The sequence below is a fragment of the Pristis pectinata genome, chromosome 46, assembly GCF_009764475.1.
Source record: "Pristis pectinata isolate sPriPec2 chromosome 46, sPriPec2.1.pri, whole genome shotgun sequence".
Lineage (NCBI taxonomy): Eukaryota > Metazoa > Chordata > Chondrichthyes > Rhinopristiformes > Pristidae > Pristis > Pristis pectinata.
In genome coordinates, this window is record NC_067449.1 from 2,684,454 (window position 1) to 2,696,342 (window position 11,889).

Below are 11,889 nucleotides of genomic sequence, written 5' to 3' on the forward strand. Positions count from 1 at the left end.
AGCTGCGGCCCAACCGGAGTTTTATAAAGCTGCAACGTGACTTCCCCGACTCTTGGACTCGGTGCCCCGACTGAGAAAGGCCAGCGTGTCCTTCAATAAGGAGACGGAAACTGTCCGCAGTTCTTCGGCTCAACAATGGCCAGTGTCAATGGGGCAGGACCCCCAAATGTAGGGAGGGGGGTGAAGATAGTGGAGATGGTCCCAGTCCTCCCTCAAGCAAGGGTAACATTCTGTTGGGCTCCGGAATTTCCTGCTGTGTCCGAGCCCGGTGCTAATTCCCTCCACCGGCAGGGTCCCAGGATTTTGTGGAAGGGGGCGCGGGGTTGGGAGCAGGACGCTTGGGATCCTGGCTCTGGGACTGCTCACCGTATTCCTCAACAGTGAAGGTGTGTGAATTCTTCCCGTGGGTCTTCTCCACTTCGATCTTGTACTCCCCCATCGGAGGTTCGGGGATCAGGTCGAAGCTGAGGTCCACGATGCCCTGCCTGCCCTTCACATCTCTCCACTGGCCAATCCGATTCCGCTGAGGGTCCTGAGGAAAGAAATGTTCCCAGCAGGTCATGCCCAATCTCTCTCTCTCTCTCTCTCCCTCCCTCCCTCTCTCTCTCTCTCCTTCTCTCTCTCTCTCTCTCTCCCTCCCTCTCTCTCTCTCTCTCCCCCTTTCCCCATTTCCCCTGTCACTGTCTGTCTCCCTCTCTCTCTCTCCCTCCCTCTCTCTCTCCCCCTTTCCCCATTTCCCCTGTCACTGTCTGTCTCTCTCTCTCTCTCTCTCTCTCTCCCCATTTCCTTCTCTGTCTCTCTGTCTCTCTCTCTCTGTTTCTCTCCCTATCTTCCCCCCAACTTTCTCTGTCTCTCTCTCCCCGTCTCTATCTCTATCTCTCTCTCGATCTCTCTCCCTCTGTCTCCGCCTCTCTCCCCATCTTCCCCTCCCATTTCTCTCTCTCTGGCTCTCTGTCTCTGTCTCCCTGTCTGTCTCTCTCTATCTCTCTCTCTCTCTCTCTACCTCTCTGCCAACCTCTCTGGACCAGAGTTTCCCCAGACACTTCTCAGCCAATCAGGGACTTTCCAGCATCCCAGGACAGGGATATTTTGGGTAGAACAGCAAGATCCAACATTAGTTCATGATTGGTCATCTGGTTAAAAACGCAGATTGGGGTCAGGACAAGAGAGAGACCTCATTCATCCCCCTCCTCACTGCGCCTCCTCCTCACACACTCCCCCCCTCCTCACCGCCCCTCCCAGTTCATACACCCCCCTCCTCACCGCCCCTCCCACCTCATACACCCCCCTCACCGCCCCTCCCACCTCATACACCCCTCCCTCCTCACTGCGCCTCCTCCTCACACACTCCCCCCTCCTCAGCGCCCCTCCCACCTCATACACCCCTCCCTCCTCACTGCGCCTCCTCCCCACACACTCCCCCCTCCTCACCGCCCCCCACCTCATACACCCCCCCTCACCGCCCCTCCCACTTCATACACCCCTCCCTCCTCACTGCGCCTCCTCCTCACACACTTCCCCTCCTCACCGCCCCTCCCACCTCATACACCCCTCCCTCCTCACTGCCCCTCCTCACTGCCCCTCCTCACTGCCCCCCCACCTCATACACCCCTCCCTCCTCACTGCGCCTCCTCACTGCCCCCCCACATACACCCCTCCCTCCTCACTGCGCCTCCTCCTCACACAGTTCCCCCCTCCTCACCGCCCCCCCACCTCATACACCCCTCCCTCCTCACTGCCCCCCACCTCATACACCCCTCCCTCCTCACTGCCCCCCACCTCATACACCCCTCCCTCCTCACTGCCCCCCACCTCATACACCCCTCCCTCCTCACTGCCCCTCCCTCCTCATACACCCCTCCCTCCTCACTGCCCCCCCACCTCATACACCCCTCCCTCCTCACTGCCCCTCCCTCCTCATACACCCCTCCCTCCTCACTGCCCCTCCCTCCTCATACACCCCTCCCTCCTCACTGCCCCCCACCTCATACACCCCTCCCTCCTCACTGCCCCTCCTCACTGCCCCCCCACCTCATACACCCCTCCCTCCTCACTGCGCCTCCTCCTCACACAGTTCCCCCCTCCTCACCGCCCCCCACCTCATACACCCCTCCCTCCTCACTGCCCCCCACCTCATACACCCCTCCCTCCTCACTGCCCCCCACCTCATACACCCCTCCCTCCTCACTGCCCCCCCACCTCATACACCCCTCCCTCCTCACTGCCCCTCCCTCCTCATACACCCCTCCCTCCTCACTGCCCCCCCACCTCATACACCCCTCCCTCCTCACTGCCCCTCCCTCCTCATACACCCCTCCCTCCTCACTGCCCCTCCCTCCTCAGTCCCTCCCTCCCTCATACGCCCCTTCCTCAGCGCCCCTCCCGCTGTGGTCCCTCCTCACTGCCGCTCCCTCCCTCCCTCCCTCATACGTCCCTCCCTCCTCACCGCCCCTCCCTTCTCACTGCCCCTCCCTCCTCATTGCCCCTCTGGTGGGTGATGTTGGCCTGATTTGGCCTGAATTTTCTCCCGGACTTAGCCTGATGTGACCCAGGTTCCTGCGCCTGGGTGAGAGGCAGTCGGTCTATCCCAATGAAGCGTCGCTGCCCCAGAGGGGCGAGAGATTCTCCCAACTCCCCCCGTGCGTGTACAGCCCACCCCCTGCAGTGCTCCGTGAAGGAACCAGGGGTCCGTGTACAACCCGGGCTCAGGTCGCCTCCATCAGCACAGAACGGAGCCGGGAGTCAGGCTCTGCCCCCCGGCTCTCGGAGCGCTCCCTGGGCCCCAAGCTCGGGACCCCACACCCTGACCTGTGTACAGTGCGGCTGCAGCCAGGAGCCAGTCGGTGGGACTCACCCAGAGCGTTATCAGCGGGTACTGCGGGAGAGAAGGAGAGAGGCCCAGTTAGTGGGGAGGGTCCCGAACCCCGGTTTACCTAGGCCTGGGGGGAGAGGGGGAGAGGAGGCGGGGGGAGTCCGGGAGAGGGGACGGGGGAAACGAGGAGGGGGAGACCGGGAGAGAGGGAGGGGGTTGACTGAGGGATGGGGAAGGGGGGAGATGGGGAGAGGGGAGATGGGGAAGGTGGAGGGGAGACAGGGAGGGGGATTTGGGGGAGACGTAGGGGAGGGAGATGAGGGGGGACTGAGGGGGTGGGTGGGGGAGATGGGGAGGGGGATTTGGGGGAGACGTAGGGGAGGGAGACGAGGGGGGACTGAGGGGGTGGGTGGAGGGGGAGATGGGAGGGGAGGGGGATATGGGGGAGGTGGAGGGGGAGACGGGAAGGTGGGGGGCAGTGGGGGAGACTGGGGTAGGGGGCAGACGGGGTGAAGGGGGGACGGACATGAACTGGAGAGACTGGAGGGAGAGGAAAAGGGGGAGAGGAGAATTGGGTAAGGATGGAGGGACAGTGGGGAGGGTGGGGAGGGGGTGAGGGGTGGGGAGGTTGGAGGGAGGGAGGGTGGAGGGTGGGGAGGGGGTGAGGGGTGTGGAGTGAGGGGTGCGGAGGGTGGAGGGAGGGGGGGTGGAGTGAGGGGTGGGGAGGGCGGTGGGTGGGTGTGGAGGTGGGGTGAGGGGTGTGGAGGGCGGAGGGTGGGTGGGGAGGGGGTGAGGGGTGTGGAGGGCGGAGGGTGGGTGGGGAGGGGGTGAGGGGTGTGGAGGGCGGAGGGTGGGTGGGGAGGGGGTGAGGGGTGTGGAGGGCGGAGGGTGGGTGGCGAGGGGGTGAGGGGTGTGGAGGGTGGAGGGAGGGGGGGTGGAGTGAGGGGTGCGGAGGGTGGAGGGAGGGGGGGTGGAGTGAGGGGTGGGGAGGGCGGTGGGTGGGTGTGGAGGTGGGGTGAGGGGTGTGGAGGGCGGAGGGTGGGTGGGGAGGGGGTGAGGGGTGTGGAGGGCGGAGGGTGGGTGGGGAGGGGGTGAGGGGTGTGGAGGGCGGAGGGTGGGTGGGGAGGGGGTGAGGGGTGTGGAGGGCGGAGGGTGGGTGGGGAGGGGGTGAGGGGTGTGGAGGGCGGAGGGTGGGTGGGGAGGGGGTGAGGGGTGTGGAGGGCGGAGGGTCGGAGGGGAGTTGGGGTGAGGGTCGGCCGTGGGAGGAGGGTAGGAGGGAGGGGTCACACTCACCTCCTCCTGGGACAGCTGGAAATCCATCGTCAGGGACACCACCCGGAACCTCACTGGAAGGCAAAGTGCTCAATCAGATCCCAACGGGCACGGACTGACCCCGCCCAGGGACGTGGGGAGTATCCCTCGCGCCCCTGACCTGTAGATCAGGGAGAGACGATGTGGCGGATGTTGTGTGCACGGACTGACCCCGCCCAGGGACGTGGGGAGTATCCCTCGCGCCCCTGACCTGTCGATGGGGGAGAGGTAATGTGGCGGATGTTGTGTGCACGGACTAACCCTGCCCAGGGACGTGGGGAGTATCCCTCGCGCCCCTGACCTGTCGATGGGGGAGAGGCGATGTGGCGGATGATGTGTGCACGGACTGACCCCGCCCAGGGACGTGGGGAGTATCCCTCGCGCCCCTGACCTGTAGATCAGGGAGAGACGATGTGGCGGATGTTGTGTGCACGGACTGACCCCGCCCAGGGACGTGGGGAGTATCCCTCGCGCCCCTGACCTGTAGATCGGGGAGAGGCGATGTGGCGGATGTTGTGCGCACAGGCAAACCCCGCCGTAGGGACGTGGGGAGTATCCCTCGCGCCCCTGACCTGTGGTTTGGCCACCCTGGTGGGGTGACGAGGTGAATCACCAGGCACCGGACCCCCAGCCTCGGACCTGATCCTGTAACCACGGGGTTTATGTGGCTGCCCTGTGCAGTTACTGGTCAGTGGGCAACTGCCGGACGTGGCGCAATGGAGATCTGCCGATGACCTCTCCTGGGACCACGTACCCAACGGGTGGTTCTCTTTGAGAGAGCCTTACACCGGGGAGAGCTCCCTGCCGGAGAGAGGATGATCTGGTCCTGGAAGGGGTGCGTCACCACCCACCTGTCTGGCCGGGTTTGTAGACGGGTTTGTCCGTCTGTACGAAGGTCAACGACTGATACTTCCTGAGGAGAACCCTCTTGGTGATGTTAATCGCTGCCGTCTCCCCGGATCCAATCACCGTCACAGTGGCCACAGAACGCCAGTGGTTATCGATCTGTACCTCCGGAACCTGCACACAACAACAGCACAGATGAACGGCAGCCGATCGGTCCATCACAGGGATAGCAGTAGGAGGAGGTCCGTCACCCGTTACAGATCTGGGGGAAGACGTGGGGTGGTGAGGGGTCCTGTTACAGATCTGGTAGGGGGCGGTGGGGCTGGTGAGAGGTCCCGTTACAGATCTGGGGGGAGGGGGTGGTGAGGGATCCCGTTACAGATCTGGTAGGGGGCCCAGGGTGGTGAGGGTCCCGTTACAGAACTAGGGGGATCCCATTACAGATCTGGAGGGATCCCAGGGTTGTGTGGGGTCCCGTTACAGATCTGGGGGGATCCGGGGGTGGTGAGGGGTCCCATTACAGATCTGGGAGGATTCCGGGGTGGTGAGGGGTCCCGTTACAGATCTGGGGGGTGCCCAGGCTGGTGAGGTCACGTTACAGATCTGGGGAGAGGGGGTGGTGAGGGATCCCATTACAGATCTGGGGGGATCCCAGGGTGGTGAGGGGTACCGATCTGAGGGGAATCCCGGGGTGGTGAGGGGTCCCATTACAGATCTGGGGGGAGCCCGGGGTGGTGAGGGGTCCCGTTACAGATCTTGGGGGAGACAAGGGTGGTGAGGGGTCCCGTTACAGATCTGGGGGATCCCGGGGTGGTGAGGGGTACCGATCTGGGGCGATCCCGGGGTGGTGAGGGGTCCCGTTACAGATCTGGGGGGATCCCATTACAGATCTGGGGGGAGCCCGGGGTCGTGAGGGGTCCCGTTACAGATCTGGGGGATCCCGGGTTGGTGAGGGGTCCCGTTACAGATCTGGTTGGATCCCGTGGTGGTGAGGGGTCCCGATCTGGGGGATCCCGGGTTGGTGAGGGGTCCCGTTACAGATCTGGTTGGATCCCGTGGTGGTGAGGGGTCCCGATCTGGGGGGATCCCGGGGTGGTGAGGGGTCCCGTTACTGATCTGGTGGGATCCCGGGGTGGTGAGGGGTCCCGTTACAGATCTGGGGGGAGCCCGGGGTGGTGAGGGGTCCCGTTACAGATCTGGGGGGATCCCGGGGTGGTGAGGGGTCCCGTTACAGATCTGGGGGGATCCCATTACAGATCTGGGGGGAGCCCGGGGTCGTGAGGGGTCCCGTTACAGATCTGGGGGATCCCGGGTTGGTGAGGGGTCCCGTTACAGATCTGGTTGGATCCCATGGTGGTGAGGGGTCCCGATCTGGGGGATCCCGGGTTGGTGAGGGGTCCCGTTACAGATCTGGTTGGATCCCATGGTGGTGAGGGGTCCCGATCTGGGGGGATCCCGGGGTGGTGAGGGGTCCCGTTACTGATCTGGTGGGATCCCGGGGTGGTGAGGGGTCCCGTTACAGATCTGGGGGGAGCCCGGGGTGGTGAGGGGTCCCGTTACTGATCTGGGGGGAGCCCGGGGTGGTGAGGGGTCCCGTTACAGATCTGGGGGGAGCCCAGGGTGGTGAGGGGTCCCGTTACAGATCTGGGGGGATCCCGGGGTGGTGAGGGGTCCCGATCTGGGGGGATCCCGGGGTGGTGAGGGGTCCCGATCTGGGGGGAGCCCGGGGTGGTGAGGGGTCCCGTTACTGATCAGATCCAGAGGTCGAGGTGTTGGGGCAGGAACAGGAGGGGACGAGAGGAGGGAGGGGAGGAGAGGAGGGAGGGGACGAGAGGAGGGAGGGAGAGAAGGAGGTCGGGAGGGAGAAGTGTGAGTGAGGGAGCGGGTGTGAAGGAGGGAGCGGGTATGAGGGAGTGTGAGGGAGGTGTGGTGGAGGGGAGGTGTCTGGGAGAGGTGTGGGAGGGAGGGAGGGGGTATGAAGCAGGGAGGGGGTGTGAGGAAGAGGGAGGGTTGTGATGGCATGAGGTGTGAGGGAGTGGGTGTGAGGGAGCGGGTATGAGGGAGGGGTGTGAGGGAGGGGAGGTGTGAGGGAGCGAGTGTGAGGGAGCGGGTATGAGGGAGGGGTGTGAGGGAGGGGTGGACGGACGGAGGGAGGTGAGAGGGAGGAAGGTGTGAGGGACGGAGGGAGAAGGTGTGAGGGAGGGGAGGTGTGAGGGAGGGGAAGAGGGTCAGAGGGAGGGGAGGTGTGAGGGACTGAGGGAGGTGTGTGGGACGGTGGGGAGGTGTGAGGGACGGAGGGAGGGGAGGTGTGAGGGACGGAGGGAGGTGAGTGGGACGGTGGGGAGGTGTGAGGGTCAGAGGGAGGGGAGGTGTGAGGGACTGAGGGAGGTGTGTGGGACGGTGGGGAGGTGTGAGGGATGGAGGGAGGGGAGGTGTGAGGGACGGAGGGAGGTGAGTGGGACGGTGGGGAGGTGTGAGGGACGGAGGGAGGGGAGGTGTGAGGGACGGAGGGAGGTGTGTAGGACGGTGGGGAGGTGTGAGGGACGGAGGGAGGGGAGATGTGAGGGACGGAGGGAGGTGTGTAGGACAGTGGGGAGGTGTGAGGGACGGAGGGAGGGGAGGTGTGAGGGAGGGCAGGTGTGAGGGATGGTAGGTGTGAGGGACAGGTGTGAGGGAGGGCAGGTATGAGGGAGGGCAGGTGTGAAGGACGGACGGACGGTGTATGGGACGGTGTGAGGGAGGGGAGGTGTGAGGGACGGAGGGAGGGGAGGTGTGAGGGATGGGAGGTGTGAGGGAGGGAGGTGTGAGGGAGGGAGGTGTGAGGGAGGTGAGGACGAGGACAGGGTGAGCCCACTCACCGTGAATTCCACACCCCCGTAGTGCTCGACACCCGTTATCTCCTGGTGAGGGAGGAGGTGTGAGGGACGGAGGGAGGGGAGGTGTAAGGGACGGAGGGAGGGGAGGTGTGAGGGATGGGAGGTGTGAGGGAGGGAGGTGTGAGGGAGGTGAGGACGAGGACGGGGTGAGCCCACTCACCATGAATTCCACACAGCCGTAGTGCTCGACACCCGTTATCTCCTGGTCCAGTAAGGTGGTGTTACTGGGGCCATGGTGAATGTTCACCCTGAGGGGGCCGCTGCCCACCCCCGTCGACTGAACCACACAGAGCTTCTCCGGACTCTCCATCTGTATCACTGTGGGGATGAGGACCAGGGTGTCTCTGCAAAGGAGGGAGAGCCGTCAGGAAAATTCGGACCAGTCACTGGGAGAGGGAGGTCATCCCTGGGAATTTCGATGAAGACCCCTCACTCCCAAACTGTGGAACCACATGAACCCCATAACCTGTGGGACCCCTTGTTCCCCAGACTGTTGGACCCCCTCGTTCCCCAGTCTCTGGGCCCCCTCATTGCCCAAACTCTGGGAACACTGGTTCCACAATGTCTCGGACCCATCGTTATCCAAACTCTGGCACCTCTCGTTCCCCAAACTGTGGGATCCCTAATTCCCAAACAGTGGGACCCCTCGTTCCCAAAACTCTGGGACCTCTGGTTCTCCACACTCTGGGATCCCTCGTTCCCCAGAGTGTGGGACCACTCATTCCGCCAAATCTGGGACCCCTCATTCCTCACACTCTGGGTCCCATAGTTCCCCAACCTCTGGGACCCCTCATTCCCCAAACTCTGGGTCCCATAGTTCCCCAATCTCTGGGACGACTTGTTCCTTAAACTCTGGCACCTCTCGTTCCCCAAACTGTGGGATCCCTAATTCCCAAACAGTGGGACCCCTCGTTCCCAAAACTCTGGGACCTCTGGTTCTCCACACTCTGGGATCCCTCGTTCCCCAGAGTGTGGGACCACTCATTCCGCCAAATCTGGGACCCCTCATTCCTCACACTCTGGGTCCCATAGTTCCCCAACCTCTGGGACCCCTCATTCCCCAAACTCTGGGTCCCATAGTTCCCCAATCTCTGGGACGACTTGTTCCTTAAACTCTGGGACCCCTCGTTCCCCAATCTGTGGGACCCCTCGTTCCCAAAGCTCTGGGACCTGTGGTTCCCCAAACTCTGGGATCCCTCGTTCCCCACAGTGTGGGACCACTCATTCCCGCAAATCTGGGACCCCTCATTCCTCACACTCTGGGTCCCATAGTTCCCCAACCTCTGGGAGCCCTCGTTCGCCAAACTCTGGGTCCCCTCGTTCCCAAAACTCTGGGATCCCTCGCTTCCCAAACTGTGGGATACAACGTTCCACAAACTCTGTGTCCCCACATTCCTCAGACTCTGGGACCCCATTTTCCATATAGTGTGGGACCATTCCCAAAAATCTGGGACCCCTCGTTCCCCAAACTCTGGGACCCCTCATTCCCCAAATTCTGGCACCCCTCGTTCCCCAAATTCTGGGACCCCTCATTCCCCAAAATCTGGGACCCCTCGTTCCCCAAACTCTGGGACCCCTCGTTCCCCAAATTCTGGGACCCCTCATTCCCCAAAATCTGGGACCCCTCGTTCCACGATCTCTGGGACCCCTTGTTCTCCAAACTGTGGGACCCCTTCCCGTGTCCTCCCCTCCCTCCCGCTCTCCCTCCCCTCACCCTCCACTCCCCATGTCCTCCCTCTCTCTCTCCCTCCCCTCCCCTTTCCCTCCTCTCCCCCCTCTCCCCACTCCCCTCCCCAGTCTCTCTCCCTCCCGTCTCTCCCGCTCCCTCCCTCTCGCTCTCCCTGCCTCCTCTCTCCCTCTCTCCCCCTCTCTCTCTCTATTTCCTGTCTGGAATCCCCCAATATCTCTCCCCGTCTCCTTTTCAGACCGTCCCCCTCCCTGCCCTCCCCTCCTGCCTTCGGTCTCTCGCTGACTCCTTGTGACAGCCACTCATCTCGAGTTCCAGCCCCGTGCAGAGAAACCCGCACCCTCCAATTCCTGCCCGGGACCCCCTCTCTCCTTCCCATCAACTCCTCCCAGATTCCACCCCTCCCCCACAAAACTGACAGCCCCACCGACCCCGCAGGTCGTCGGGAGCCGACCCAGGGGGTCACGGGGAGAACGTGCAAACTCCACACAGGCAGCACCGGGGGTCGGGGTTGAACCCGGCTCTCTGGAGCTGTGAGGCAGTGGCTCTACCCCCGCACTACGGGGACTACTGTCTCCCAACTCTGGTTACTGGATCCTCTGCTTGTTCAATGTCTCCCCCTCTCTCCTTGTCTCTCTCCGTCACCCTCTCTCTGTCTCTCTCTCTGTCTGTCTCTCTCTCTCTCCTTCAGTCTCTCTCTGTCTCTCTCTCTGTCTCTCTCTCTCCTTCAGTCTCTGTCTGTCTCTGTCTCTGTTTCTCTCTCTCAGTCTCTGTCTGTCTCTCTCTCTCTCTGTCTCTGTCTCTCTCTCTCTGTCTCTGTCTGTCTGTCTCTCTCTCTCCCACAATCTCTCTCTCCTCCCCCTCTCTCCCTGTCAGTCTCTCTCTCTCTCTCTCAGTCTCTGTCTCTGTCTCTCTCTCTCTCTCTGTCTCTGTCTCTCTCTCTCTCAGTCTCTGTCTGTCTGTCTCTCTCTCTGTCTCTGTCTCTCTGTCTGTCTGTCTCTCTCTCCCACAATCTCTCTCTCCTCCCCCTCTCTCCATCAGTCTGTCTCTCTCTCTCTCAGTCTCTGTCTCTGTCTCTCTCTCTGTCTCTGTCTCTCACTCTCTCTCTCTCTCTCAGTCTCTGTCTGTCTGTCTCTCTCTGTCTCTGTCTCTGTCTCTCTGTCTGTCTGTCTCTCTCCCACAATCTCTCTCTCCTCCCCATCTCTCCCTGTCTCTCTCTCTCTCTCTCTCTCTCTGTCTCTCTCTCTCTGTCTCTGTCTCTCTGTCTGTCTCTCTCTCTCTGTCTCTGTCTCTCTGTCTGTCTGTCTCTCTCTCTCTCCCACAATCTCTCTCTCCTCCCCCTCTCTCCCTGTCAGTCTCTCTCTCTCTCTCTCTCCTTCAGTCTCTGTCTGTCTGTCTCTCTCTCTCTCTCCCACAATCTCTCTCTCCTCCCCCTCTCTCCCTGTCAGTCTCTCTGTGTCTCTCTCTCCCACAGTCTCTCTCTCCGTCTCTCTCTGTCTCTCTCTCTCTCTCTCTGTCTCTCTCCCCCAGTGTCTCACTCTCTCTCTGTCTGTCCCTCTGTCTCTCTCTCCCACAATCTCTCGCTCCTCCCCCTCTCTCCCTCTGTCAGTCTCTGTGTCTCTCTCTCTCTCTCTCCCAGTGTCTCTCTCTCTCCCTCTCTCTGCCTCTCCCTGTCCCTCTCTCTCCACCATCTCTCCCCATCCCCCCTCACTCCCCCATCTCTCTCCCCACCTTCTCTCTCCCCCCCAATTCCTTCTCTTCCCCCTCCCCACCTCCCCTGCCCCGAGCTGCCCCCTCCCCACCGGGTACTCACGGCCGTGCCCCCACCGCCCCCATCAGCAGGGGGAACAGAATCCACCCGGACACCATGCCGACCGTGTGCCTGGGAACGTCCACAGACTGAGGACTTGGCTCCGCACCGGTCCTTAAATCAGGAGCAGCAGCCCACTGGATTTCATCACCACTTCTGGATAAACATGTTTACACAGAGCAAACAGAGTGTGTCAAGAGAGGGAGGGAAGGGAGGGGAGGGGGAGGGAGGGGAGGGGGAGGGAGGGGGAGGGAGGGGAGGGGAGTGGGAGGAAGGGAGGGGAGGGAGGGAGAGCAGAATGTCAACCCAAGGGGGCGTCACTGTTGGAGGGGTTACTGTCGGGGGTCACTCTCGGGGGTCACTCGGGGGGGGTCGGTCGGGGGGCAGGTTACTGTCAGAAGGGTCACTCTCGGACGGTCACTGTCGGAAAGGTCACTGTTGGGGGTCACTCTCGGGGGATCACTCTCGGGGGGTCACTGTCGGGGGATCATTCTCGGGGGTCACTGGGGGTCACTGTCGGGGGAATCACTCGGGGGTCACTGGGGGT

General features: G+C 62.6%; 1 protein-coding gene across 2 annotated transcripts in view; it reads right to left on the reverse strand.

Moving 5' to 3' along the window:
• Positions 1-11,502, reverse strand: part of LOC127566849 (murinoglobulin-2-like) — a 65,896-nt gene extending 54,394 nt beyond the window's left edge. For both annotated transcript variants that reach the window (XM_052009338.1, XM_052009337.1), the window contains exons 1-6: positions 11,346-11,502; positions 8,006-8,189; positions 4,975-5,143; positions 4,106-4,158; positions 2,855-2,875; positions 367-532 (exon numbers count right to left, since the gene is read on the reverse strand). In XM_052009338.1, the coding sequence (XP_051865298.1) occupies positions 367-532; positions 2,855-2,875; positions 4,106-4,158; positions 4,975-5,143; positions 8,006-8,189; positions 11,346-11,401 (649 nt within the window). In that variant the 5' untranslated portion in view covers positions 11,402-11,502. The remainder of the gene's footprint in view (positions 1-366; positions 533-2,854; positions 2,876-4,105; positions 4,159-4,974; positions 5,144-8,005; positions 8,190-11,345) is intronic.
• Between the last annotated feature and the right edge of the window lie 387 nt (positions 11,503-11,889).